Source organism: Salminus brasiliensis, chromosome 14 (genome assembly GCF_030463535.1).
Source record: "Salminus brasiliensis chromosome 14, fSalBra1.hap2, whole genome shotgun sequence".
Lineage (NCBI taxonomy): Eukaryota > Metazoa > Chordata > Actinopteri > Characiformes > Bryconidae > Salminus > Salminus brasiliensis.
This window is the reverse complement of record NC_132891.1, coordinates 35,654,037-35,666,800: the sequence shown is the minus strand read 5'-3', so window position 1 is coordinate 35,666,800 and position 12,764 is coordinate 35,654,037. Positions and strand designations below refer to the sequence as shown.

At 43.4% G+C, this 12,764-nt stretch overlaps 2 protein-coding genes across 3 annotated transcripts; both read right to left on the bottom strand.

Moving 5' to 3' along the window:
- Window positions 1–946: 946 nt before the first annotated feature.
- On the bottom strand, window positions 947–6,004 carry LOC140576689 (cytochrome P450 2J5-like). The gene is made up of 9 exons (XM_072696227.1): window positions 5,771–6,004; window positions 4,955–5,114; window positions 4,691–4,843; window positions 4,351–4,511; window positions 3,968–4,141; window positions 3,298–3,439; window positions 2,479–2,666; window positions 2,252–2,393; window positions 947–1,401 (listed from the first exon to the last, which is right to left on the bottom strand). The coding sequence occupies exons 1-9, from the start codon at window positions 5,963–5,965 to the stop codon at window positions 1,211–1,213; spliced, it is 1,506 nt and encodes a 501-aa protein (XP_072552328.1). The 5' UTR covers window positions 5,966–6,004; the 3' UTR covers window positions 947–1,210.
- An 892-nt stretch (window positions 6,005–6,896) lies between these two features.
- LOC140576873 (cytochrome P450 2J4-like) lies at window positions 6,897–12,347 on the bottom strand. 2 transcript variants are annotated; one of them, XM_072696543.1, is made up of 9 exons: window positions 12,114–12,347; window positions 11,298–11,457; window positions 11,034–11,186; window positions 10,694–10,854; window positions 10,366–10,539; window positions 9,726–9,867; window positions 8,344–8,531; window positions 8,117–8,258; window positions 6,897–7,439 (listed from the first exon to the last, which is right to left on the bottom strand). In XM_072696543.1, exons 1-9 carry the CDS (start codon window positions 12,306–12,308, stop codon window positions 7,249–7,251), a joined length of 1,506 nt encoding a protein of 501 aa, XP_072552644.1. In that variant the 5' UTR covers window positions 12,309–12,347; the 3' UTR covers window positions 6,897–7,248. The 2 variants fall into 2 exon arrangements, with proteins under 2 accessions (XP_072552644.1, XP_072552645.1); XM_072696544.1 differs by lacking the exon at window positions 12,114–12,347 and having other exon boundaries at window positions 11,303–11,390.
- Between the last annotated feature and the right edge of the window lie 417 nt (window positions 12,348–12,764).

Genomic DNA, 12,764 nt, shown 5'->3' with positions numbered 1-12,764 from the left:
AAGAGCAGATATTATGAAGTATAATATTAAAATATTATATAAGTAAAATATTTTGTTTTACATTTAATTATTTCCATGACTCCTACTGTCTGAGGTCAAATGCCAAAATAACTAGCTAGACGATTAAAAATAAGTAATAATTAAAAATATTTATATTTGATCCTGATTCAGGATTTATGTGTTTATTTTTGTAAACTTCACTTGAAATGTATTTATTCATTTACTAAAAAAAACCTGAGATAATCAGCTTCCCAACCCACAATTTTAAAGTGAAATTCAATGTTTGCAGTCTGTGGTTCAGTTATTATAATATTTACAATAAAAGAGTAGAAATCATGATACTAATGTTTGTTGTTTTACATGTACTTATTTTCATGACTCTGCTGCCTGGGGACGGATTCATGCTCTTCTAGTTTATGCAATCTCTGTCAGGTTGTTGCAACATTGTGGCTGCATCCACATACAGAAAACGACCATGAGTAATAATTTATAGTAAGTACATCTTAACCTACTGTATTACGAAAGTTTTAACAAGTCTACTAATTTTTCAACAAGCTGATATTTTACGTCGACTTCACTTCTTGCTCGTTTTCAGAAAATAAATGTAACCAGTAAATTTGTAGCAAATATTACTCAAATACTTAAAAATCTGAATATGGGAACTGAGTTCTGTTCTTTGGACACTGGTTTAAAGAGAAATATATATTAGCATTCATTTCGCTTCAGGTGAATGGATTATCAGGTACAGTGTATTGTACAAAAAAGGGGAAACTTCCTGTCAGAGTTTCAGAGAATTTCAGTCTGTGCTTTTAATAAACAGCTTGGGCAGAAATGTGACACACTGGCTTGCTGGAAACAGTTCTGACATGGCTCTTCAGTATGCCGAGTTCTTTTACCCGTGTTTGTCAGGGTGGCTAATATAGGCCAAAAAATAATAAATAAATAATTGCCATGTCATGTATATTTTTATTAATGACATCACAAACTAATACAGAAACCACACGCTCCTATAGGCTCTCATATAACTTTTAAAACACCTCATATCTTCCAACAAAAGTTATAATTAGAATATTAAGTTAGTTAAGTTAGAATTCTATAAATATAAAGTCTAAACATATATTCCAGGTTAGTTCTGATATGAAAGCCTGACTGTGTCCTCCAGGGATGGTGTTGTCCATTCTCATATAGAAGCTGAACTTGGTGGTCTGGTTCAGCTGGTGGTCTCCCTGCTGCGGCAGATTGTATTGAAGGGGAACGGAGAGCGGATTAAGCCCATGATGCCGTCCATGTTTGGGCGTGGAGCTCCAGGAGGCCATGAGAACTTCAGCCGCTGGAGCAGAGAGGTGAAGAAGATGAAGAGCTCCGTCTTCGCCAAAGTCTCACCCAGACACACCCTTGGACCTGCAGTAGAACAAATGGATACACTTGCTGTCCGATTTGTCTGATCCACTTGATCAGACCTCAGTTAGCTTGTTAGGACCAAAATAAATGTTAGGAAAGACCAGGTGATCAATTTAATGCTCATCCCAACAATCAGCAGTTCCTCTAAGCAGCTACCTAGTGCCTAAGCACGGTACAGTAATCCTGGCCACGTTTCAGTTGGACTTGGTATACATCTAGTGTGACATCACTGGATTGCATAATCAATAAGTCTATGAGGCAGGTGAGAGGGCCGTGGATCAGCGCACCCAAAACCATGCTAACAAGGTAAATAAAGTCTCTGTATTCGGCTGCCCAATCTGGACTGTGCACCCACTAATGGTTTAACCAGGGGTTATGAATAAGGGTATCTATTATTAGTACCTGTTATTAGCTTAGTACCTGTTATTAGAGGCCCGGAATGGTAAGTGTGAGTGCAGTGGGGCATTGGGAAGGCGAGGCATATCTGCTTGGGCATGATATGAGGCAACCGGGCCTAGTGTGAGTACACCCTTTAATAACTCATTGACTATGAGAATACAGCAAAGGGTTTTCAGGTAGCCATTTTTTTTTTCAGTTCCGAACGTGATCAACTGTGGAGGTCAAGTTGCAAAAGGATGATTGGGCAGACTCTGGAGTGGTGGAGCACTGTTCTACTGTGCAGCAATGCTGCACTAATATGGCACTGAGTCATCAGAACTTTCTGTCTTTTAAAACTAGAGAACGAACCATCCCTCTGCGTCTGGAGCTCAAGCTCAAGGTCACATTCTCATTTATTTTGGAGCTACACATTTCACTCATTAAGCTTAGTTTAGGGCCTGCTCAGACTTACCCACAGAAAATGCCAGGAAGGAGTCGTTTTTACAGAACTGTCCGTTCTCATCCAGAAAGTTCTCCGGGTTGAACGTATCCGGGTGCTTCCAGTGCTGTCTGTCGGTCATGATGGCTGTTAAATTGGACAGGATTTGTGTTCCCTGCCATGGGACAAAACATAAAAACGCTCAGACAAAAGCAGTCAGTAACTCTGTAGGTATAACTCCTCTACTGCTGCATCACTACCGTGGGGATGTGGTATCCTCGCAGCTGTGTTGGTTGTGTGGTCTCGTGGACCCCACCGACAGGAGAGATGTTGGCACAGCGGATGATCTCGTGAACGGTGGCGTGAGTGTACGGGAGCTGTGCACGGTCATCCATGCAGGGAGAGCGGTCAAAACCCAGCACCCCGACAATCTCCTCGTGACAGCGCTCTGAGATGTGGTCAATCGGGAAAACAATGACAGAATGTGATATTGCAGCATGAACAGCAGTAGCGGCAGTTTTACCAACCGTACTCTACAAGCAGTACTCTACAGGTGTACTACAGGTACACTATATGACCAAATGTTTGTGGACGCCCCTTCAAATGAAGTTACTTTAGCTTGTCTAGTCCCTGTAGAGACATACTGCCAATAGAATAGGACTCTCTGGAGCAGATTAACATAAGCCTTTGGCACCATGCTGCCTAATGCCAGGTGTGGGCTAGAGGAGGGGTATAAAGCCAGCAGTGGAAGAACTGTGTCCTCTGGAATGATGGATGATGCTCCATCTAATAATTTTGGGATGAGTTGGGGAGTTGAAGGTGAGGTAGGGTGGTGCTCATCCAACATCCTCACAGCAATGCTCCTCCAAAATCTAGTAGAAAGCCTTCTTCTCTGGACATTAGAGACAGTAGAGTACAAAAGCAGATAAACTCAGAAGAAGAATACCCAGAAGAAACAGTGAATGAGCAAGTGTCCCAATACCTTTGTCCATTTAGTGCACCTATACACAGGCAGAGATAGCTTGATAGTTCATAGCTTTTGAAGTCAGCCCAACAGTTCAGGTGACCAGTAGCAGTACCTTGCACATCAGGGTTGTCCATCATGTAAATGAGGCCCCATCTGAGAGTGGTCCCAGTAGTGTCCGTCCCAGCAAGGAAAAGGTCAGAAGTGGATAAAACCATGTTCTCTTCATGGAATGTGGATTCCTCATTTGCCTCCTGCTGCTCAAAGCGAGAAGGGGTGTTTTAAGATGCTGAGAGTCTCATGGACCTGACCTGTCTTCTTCACAAGGATGTAAAATTGTACTGTAAAACTCTCCTGTTGTTAGAGGATGCTGTCTTCCTCAGGTGCTTCTGATCGAGTTATTCTGATAGTAACATTAGATAGTAACTGCTAATGTTAGGGTTTATTTATCAGTAACTACATTGAATTCATTATTCAGTAGCTGCACTATATGGCCAAATGTTTGTGGACACCTTCTAATGAGTACATTTGGCTACTTTAATGCACATGCACAGGTCTTGTCTAGTTCCTGTGGAAATGTATTGCCAATAGAATAGGAGTCTCTTTTTGGAAGAAACAATACATTTGCAGGTGTCCCAATACTTTTGTCCATATTGTGGAGATAATGCATATAATGTAAAGAATTTTAGTGTGTACATACATACTGCCAGACATGTCATCTATTGTCACAGTGTCTCCTCACATGTTCACTGTTGCTGAGTAATATTTTGTCTGAATCTTCTCACCTTGGTCATCTCTACCAGGTAGGCATCAATGAAGTCCCGGGGCTTTTCTGGATCCACAGTCTTCCTGTGTTCCTCCACAACCTCACGGATGAATCCTTTCAAGGAATTGGCATTATGCCAGATCTTCTGGTGAGGCCCCGGAAAGTGCTTTATGAAGGGGAGCAGGTTAAAGATCTGCAGGAAAAACCAAAATAGTTCCTCATAGGCTGGTAAATTTCATGACGAATGGACCAATAGAAATGCTCGAAATGACTGAATAAAATCTTTTTACATTGACTCCCATTAAAACTTGTCATTATTAAAAGTTGTCAATTTGGTGAAATGAGGTCCATGAAGCCTGCAGTCCAAACTCTTTTCAATGGCTTGACTCTGCTGGCTGTTACCTGTCCCACAGGTGATCCAGCAAGTCGAATGTTCTCATTCAGGATTTCCAGCAGCGAAGCGAAGCGCTTGTCATTATATTCGAAGCGGTCTCCAAAGATAATGGAGCAGATGATGTTGGACACTGCATTCATAATGGGATGGATGGGATAAAAAGCCTTCCCTTCAAGACAAATGGAAAGATCAAAGACTTGATGAGGAAGATATGATTAACACAAAATGCAAGAATGTATGAATTAGAACATGTTGGCCGTTTGTAGACAAGAATGCCTCAACCACAGATCTGCACTTCTTCAGTCCTCAGAACTGTAGTAAATGCATGCACAGCTACTCATCAGATACCTTCCCGCTTGAGCATCTCTTTAACAAGGTACTGTGCCTCCTCGGCCACGCGTTCCTCCATGGTTTTCTTCCCCAGACCAAAGTTGCGTAGAGTGTGCAGAGCAAAGCGCCGCTGCTGTTTCCAAGAATTACCGTACGTGACCATCACGATACCTGTGAGGAGCAGAAACGGATAGAGAGAAATAGGCAGGATAAGACAGAGTGATGAAGACTAAAGTTAAAGTAAAGATTAGTTAGTTGTCAATGGGGTCAATCGTTACTGACCATACCCGTCAGTGATCCACTCCATTAATGGCACGCGTGGCCTCCCAGAAAACACGGCCCCATTCTGGACGAAAGCCTCCTTCAGAATCTGCACGTTATTCAGCACGATCATTGGCCTCCTGCCCAGGTACAGGGAGCTCATCTCACCATAGTTCTTTAACTGAAAGGGAGACAAAACATTTACTGTGGGATGGAAGCTTATCAGCACCTGATGCAACAGGCTGAAAGATCTCATGCTGATGCACAACTCTGATGTCAAATTTCTGCAGATCTTGTAACACCACCAGACTGAACTGATCAAATGGTTCCTTGAAGGTTTCTCAAAGCACCTTAAGAGGTTCCTCCACAGTTTCAAAAAGCTTCAGAAAGTTCTTCAAGGATCTTATACTTTGAACAATGTGGGGTTTGAATGAAAGCTGGAAATACTGACCCTTCCTGAGAATATGGTTGGAAAAGCTGGATCTAACCAGTGAACTAGAATAGCTTCAAAGATCATCTCCTCAGATTGCTAATAAGATCCGTCTGATCATGCTGAAGCTGACAGAATCAAGCTATGAAGCATGCTCTGATTGGTCCTCTGAATGTCTTTAGCAGCACTAGTCCTCAGGGCTCTCCACAGCACCAGACAAAAGGCCGTAGAAGTAGTCACGTAAGTCATGGAAGGGTATCTCTCTGCATTCCAGTGAAATGTGTGACAGCAGCCATGCAAACCTCACAACAAGAGTAAACATGCCTTTGCGAGAAGGACCAACCGTAGACCTTCAACAGACGCAACAACGAGTTTTCCAGACATGCAGAGAAAGACAGAAAACTGACCGATCTGACAAGGGCCATTGGGTCCTGTATGATCTGCATTAGGTTTCCAACAAAGGGCAGAGGTTTGGGTCCAGGGGGGCTGCGGCTCCTGGAGGAGTTTAACCTGAAGAACTCCAGTAGAACCAGAGAGAGAAGACCACCCAGCAGGGCCAAGCCCACGGCCGTCCAGTCCAGATATCTCAGCACAGACTCCATTCTGAGAGAACTGCTGGACAGTACAGCTGCTCAGAGCTTTATAGAGGAGAGGGAGGGTAGAGGGAGGGGGAAAGTGTGTGTGTGTGTGTGTGAGAAAGAGAGAGAGAGAGAGCGAGCGAGAAGAGATTGCATTGCTTTGAAAACCTGACAGACAAGCTCTCTCTCTCTCTCTCACACACGAACATAAACATGCTCAGAGGTCAAGAGCTTAATGAAGTCCTCATTGTGTAACCATTACAAGCACTTACAGTAACGGCAGAAAGCTGTACATTTGAATGACGCAACCTCGTGTCACAGTCCAGTCCAGCATTTTGACCTTTGTTTCAACATAAAGTGTACGTGTGTGTGTGTGTGTGCGCGAGTAAAAGAGGGTGTGGCTTCCTAAGCTGCTTCCTTTGTTTTGTTAAAAGCAGAAAGTCTGTAATCTACAGCAAAAATCATGAAATCCTCCGCAGTGCTCTGTTATACTGACTCTCTTATATAAGGACAGTGCTGTAATAGTGTGAAAAGTATTGGGACACTTATTTTTACTACCAATCAGCATATGTTCTACATTTTTATAGGCAAATTCAGTGCATTTATTGGAAAATGATATCAATTGGTAAGAAGTACCATAAAAATGTAAAGCAATTCAATCAACTGGTTAAAATTATGAAAGTGACAGTGATTCCATAACGTAAATATTTATTATTTCCATGTCTCTGCTGCCTTGTGGATGGTTGCAGTTTATGTTGTCAGAAAATTAATTAAATAATTATTAATTTGCTAAAAAGAACTAAGAAAATCAGCTTCCCAACCCACAATTTTGAAGTAAATCCATTGTTTACAGTCTGTGTTCAGTTCAGTTATTATAATGTTTTCAGTAAAAGAGCAGAAATTATGAAAGTGACCTTTTTGGAAACGAATAGACAACAATTGAATTAATACATAATTGCCATGTCATGTTTATGTTTATTATTGACATCACACATGTCATAACTAAATAATACAAAAAACTCACTCTTATAGGCAGATATATCAAACTAATTTGAACAATTTTCATGTAACATACAATTAGCATATTAGTTAAGTTAGTGTTTGAGTTTCTATATATACAAAGCTTAGCATATGTTACAGAATTCTTAATTTGAGCCAATGTAGTCGTATGTGTACTCCTGTTAAGATCAATATTTTGACAAGAACTGCTCAAGTAGTCCAGGTAAGTCCTGATATAAAAGCCTGACTGTGTCCTCCAGGGATAGTGTTGAACATTCTCATACAGAAGCTGAACTTGGTGGTCTGGATCAGTTGGTGGTCTCCCTGCTGCGGCAGATTGTATTGAAGGGGAATGGAGAGCGAATCAAGCCCACAATGCCGTCCATGTTTGGGCGTTTAGCTCCAGGAGGCCATGAGAACTTCAGCCGCTGGAGCAGAGAGGTGAAGAAGATGAAGAGCTCCGTCTTCGCCAAAGTCTCACCCAGACACGCCCTCGGACCTGCAGTAGAACAAAGCCACACCATAATGAGTTTATACTCTTGCTTCCCAACTTCAAAAGCTTTATAAGTTTCCTGAGACCTCGTCCCAACAATCAGCAGCTGCGAGCTCCTCTAAGCAGCTACCCAGCACTCTGAACATTAGGGGCAAAATCATACCAAGCGATTTGGCCTGTGCCCCTGACCTGGCCACATTTTAGTTCAGGATTCGGTACCCATCTAGCATGAAAGCTCACCAAGCATGGAGCAGTTGTGCTCGGGCATGGTCCGAGGCAACCAGGCCTAGTGTGAGTACACCTAAACTAACTGATGCCCACAAAGCAGGACATGAAGTAGCCGTTTCCTCAGTTCCAAATGTGGTCAACTGGGGAGGTCAAGTTAATACCTCAAAGAGCAAGAAAGAGAGAACTGCTCATTGGATTAGTAGTAAAGCCAAATCAGTAACCCTTTGTGACTGCAAAAGGATGATTAGGCAGACTCTGGAGTGGTGGAGCACTGTTCTACTGTGCAGCAATGCTGCACTAATATGGCACTGAGTCATCAGAACTTTCTGTCTTTTAAAACTAGAGAATGAACCATCCCTCTGCGTCTGGAGCTCAAGCTCAAGGTCACATTCTCATTTATTTTGGAGCTACACATTTTACTCATTAAGCTTAGTTTAGGGACTTCCCAGACTTACCCACAGAAAATGCCAGGAAGAAGTCGTTTTTACAGAACTGTCCGTTCTCATCCAGAAAGTTCTCCGGGTTGAACGTATCCGGGTGCTTCCAGTGCTGTCTGTCGGTCATGATGGCAGTTAAGTTAGGCAGGATCAGTGTTCCCTGCCACGGGACAAAACATAAAAACGCTCAGACAAACGCAGTCAGTAACTCTGTAGGTATAACTCCTCTACTGCTGCATCACTACCGTGGGGATGTGGTATCCTCGCAGCTGTGTTGGTTGTGTGGTCTCGTGGACCACACCGAGAGGAACGATGTTGGCACAGCGGATGATCTCGTGAACGGTGGCGTGAGTGTACGGGAGCTGTGCACGGTCATCCATGCAGGGAGAGCGGTCAAAACCCAGCACCCTGACGATCTCCTCGTGACAGCGCTCTGAGATGTGGTCAACCGGGAAAACAATGACAGAATATGATATTGCAGCATGAACAGCAGTAGCGGCAGTTTTACCAACCGTACTCTACAAGCAGTACTCTAGGTGTACTACAGGTACACTATATGACCAAATGTTTGTGGGCATCCCTTCAAATGAATACATTTAGCTACTTTAATCCACATGCACACAGTCTATCTAGTCCCTGTAGAGACGAACTGCTAATAGAAAAGGACTCTCTGGATCAGATAAACATGAACCTACTGGCACCATGCTGCCTAAAGCCAGGCATGGGCTAGAGGGGTATAAAGCCTCCCAGCGTTGAGCTGTGGAGCAGTGGAAGAACTGTGTTCTCTGGAATGATGGATGAATGACAAATCAAAGAGACGGATAATACGAATGGTAACAAAATAGCCCAGAAACACTTCTAAAGAGATTAAAGGTGAACTTCAAGCTCAAGGAACATCAGTGTCAGATCAAACCATAAGTCCTTGTTTGAGCCAAAGTGGACTTCATGGAAGACAGCCAAGGAGGACACCATTGTTGAAAACAAATCTTAAAAAAGCCAGACTGGAATTTGCAAAACTACATGTTGACAAGCCCCAAAACTTCTGGGAGAATGTCCTATGGACAGATGAGACAAAAAATTTACTTTTTGCCAAGGCACATCAGCTCTATGTTCACAGACGGAAAAATGAAGCATATCAAGATAAGAACACTGTCCCTACTGTGAAACATGGAGGAGGGTCTGTTATGTACTGGGGCTGCTTTGCTGCATCTGGCACAGGGTGTCTTGAATCTGTGCAGGGTACAATGAAATCTCAAGACTATCAAGGGATTCTAGAGAGAAATGTGCTGCCCAGTGTCAGAAAGCTTGGTCTCAGTCGCAGGTCATGGGTCTTGCAACAGGACAATTACCCAAAAAACAAGAATGGCTAGGAGGAAAACATTGGACTTTTCTGAAGTGGCCTTCTATGAGCCCTGACCTAAATCCCATTAAGCATCTTTGGATAGAGCTGAAACATGCCGTCTGGAAAAGGCACCCTTCAAACCTGAGACAACTGGAGCAGTTTGCTCATGAGGAGTGGGCCAAAATACCTGCTGAGAGGTGCAGAAGTCTCATTGACAGTTACAGGAATCATTTGATTGCAGTGATTGCCTCAAAAACTAGCAGTTCTGGTGACCAGTAGCAGTACCTTGCACATCTGGGTTATTCATCATGTGAATGAGACCCCATCTGAGAGTGGTCGCTGTACTGTCTGTCCCAGCGAGGAAAAGGTCAGCAGTGGATAAAACCATGTTCTCTTCATGGAATGTGGATTCTTCTTTTGCCTCCTGCTGCTCAATGCAAGAAGGGGTATTTTAAGATGCAAAGAGTCTCATGGACCTGGTTTACCTTTTTAAAAGGATGTAAGATTGTACTGTAAAACTCTAAAGAAAGCTGCCTACCTCAGGTGCCTTTGGTAGACCCATCCTGATAGTAACATTACACGTGTCTTATTCAGTCATTAATGTTAGGGTTTATTACTATATGTCCAAAATGTTTAATCAATGCATTCAGCTACTTTAATGCACATGCACAGATCTTAGTCCCAGAGTCTAGTCTCTGTAGAGATGTATTGCAACTAGAATAGGACTTCCTGCAGTAGAAAAATGAATCTTCTGGCAACATACCTAATAGAAGGCATGGATGAAAGCAGGACAAAGTGAATTTCCATAATCTGAATCAAGAATTTCTATTAAGTATTTAATGTAGAAATTCTTGCCAGACATGTTATCTATTGTCACAGTGTCTCTTCACTGTTGCTGAATAATATTTTGTCTGAATCTTCTCACCTTGGTCATCTCTACCAGGTAGGCATCAATGAAGTCCCGGGGGTTTTCTGGGTCCACAATTTTCTTGTGTTCCTCCACAACCTCACGGATGAAACCTTTCAAGGAATTGGCATTTTGCCACATCTTCTGGTGAGGCCCTGGAAAGTGCTTTATGAAGGGGAGCAGGTTAAAGATCTGCAGGAAAAACACAAATAGTTTCTCATGGTCAGGGTTTTTTCTTCTTCTGTAAAGTTGTCATGTTGGTGATACAAGGTTCATGAAGCCTATAATCCAAACTCTTTTCAATGGCTTGACTCTTTGCAGCATAGCAGTTCTTGCTGGCTGGTACCTGTCCCGCAGGTGATCCAGCTAGTCGAATGTTCTCATTCAGGATTTCCAGCAGCGAAGCGAAGCGCTTGTCATCATATTCAAAGCGGTCTCCAAAGATAATGGAGCAGATGATGTTGGACACTGCATTCATAATGGGATGGATGGGATAAAAAGCCTTCCCTTCAAGACAAATGGAAAGATCAGAGACTTGATTAGGAAGATATGATTAACACAAAATGCAAGAATGTAAGAATTAGGACATGTTGGCCGTTTGTAGACAAGAATGCCTCGACCACAGATCTGCACTTCTCCAGTCCTCAGAACTGTAGTAAATGCATGCGCAGCTACTCATCAGATACCTTCCTGCTTGAGCATCTCCTTAACAAGGTACTGTGCCTCCTCGGCCACGCGTTCCTCCATGGTTTTCTTCCCCAGACCAAAGTTGCGTAGAGTGTGCAGAGCAAAGCGCCGCTGCTGTTTCCAAGAATTACTGTACGTGACCATCACGATACCTGTGAGGAGCAGAAACGGATAGAGAGAAATAGGCAGGATAAGACAGAGTGATGAAGACTAAAGTTAAAGTAAAGATTAGTTAGTTGTCAATGGAGTCAATCGTTACTGACCATACCCGTCAGTGATCCACTCTATTAATGGCATGCGTGGCCTCCCAGAAAACACGGCCCCATTCTGGACGAAAGCCTCCTTCAGAATCTGCACGTTATTCAGCACGATCATTGGCCTCCTGCCCAGGTACAGGGAGCTCATCTCACCATAGTTCTTTAACTGAAAGGGAGACAAAACATTTACTGTGGGATGGAAGCTTATCAGCACCTGATGCAACAGGCTGAAAGATCTCATGCTGATGCACAACTCTGATGTCAAATTTCTGCAGATCTTGTAACACCACCAGACTGAACTGATCAAATGGTTCCTTGAAGGTTTCTCAAAGCACCTTAAGAGGTTCCTCCACAGTTTCAAAAAGCTTCAGAAAGTTCTTCAAGGATCTTATACTTTGAACAATGTGGGGTTTGAATGAAAGCTGGAAATACTGACCCTTCCTGAGAATATGGTTGGAAAAGCTGGACCTAACCAGTAAACTAGAATAGCTTCAAAGATCATCTCCTCAGATTGCTAATAAGATCCGTCTGATCATGCTGAAGCTGACAGAACCAAGCTATGACGCATGCTCTGATTGGTCCTCTGAATGTCTTTAGCAGCACTAGTCCTCAGGGCTCTCCACAGCACCAGACAAAAGGCCGTAGAAGTAGTCACGTAAGTCATGGAAGGGTATCTCTCTGCATTCCAGTGAAATGTGTGACAGCAGCCATGCAAACCTCACAACAAGAGTAAACATGCCTTTGCGAGAAGGACCAACCGTAGACCTTCAACAGACGCAACAACGAGTTTTCCAGACATGCAGAGAAAGACAGAAAACTGACCGATCTGACAAGGGCCATTGGGTCCTGTATGATCTGCATTAGGTTTCCAACAAAGGGCAGAGGTTTGGGTCCAGGGGGGCTGCGGCTCCTGGAGGAGTTTAACCTGAAGAACTCCAGTAGAACCAGAGAGAGAAGACCACCCAGCAGGGCCAAGCCCACGGCCGTCCAGTCCAGATATCTCAGCACAGACTCCATTCTGAGAGAACTGCTGGACAGTACAGCTGCTCAGAGCTTTATAGAGGAGAGGGAGGGTAGAGGGAGGGGGAAAGTGTGTGAGAGAGTGAGCGAGAGAGAGAGAGAGAGCGAGAGCGAGAGAGAGCTTGTCTGTCAGGTTTTCGAAGAAATGCAGTCTCTCTCTCTCTCTCTCTCTCTCTCACACACACACACACACATGCTTTTTCCTCATTGTGTAACCATTACAAGCACCTACAGTAACGGCAGAAAGCTGTACATTTGAATGACGCAACCGTGTATCACAGTCCAGTCCAGCATTTTGACCTTTGTTTCAACATGAAGTGTACGTGTGTGTGTGTGTGCATGAGTAAAAGAGGGTGTGGCTTCCTAAGCTGCTTCCTTTGTTTTGTTAAAAGCAGAATGCTTGAGGTCTGTAATCTACCGCAAAAATCATGAAATCCTCCGCAATGCTCTGTT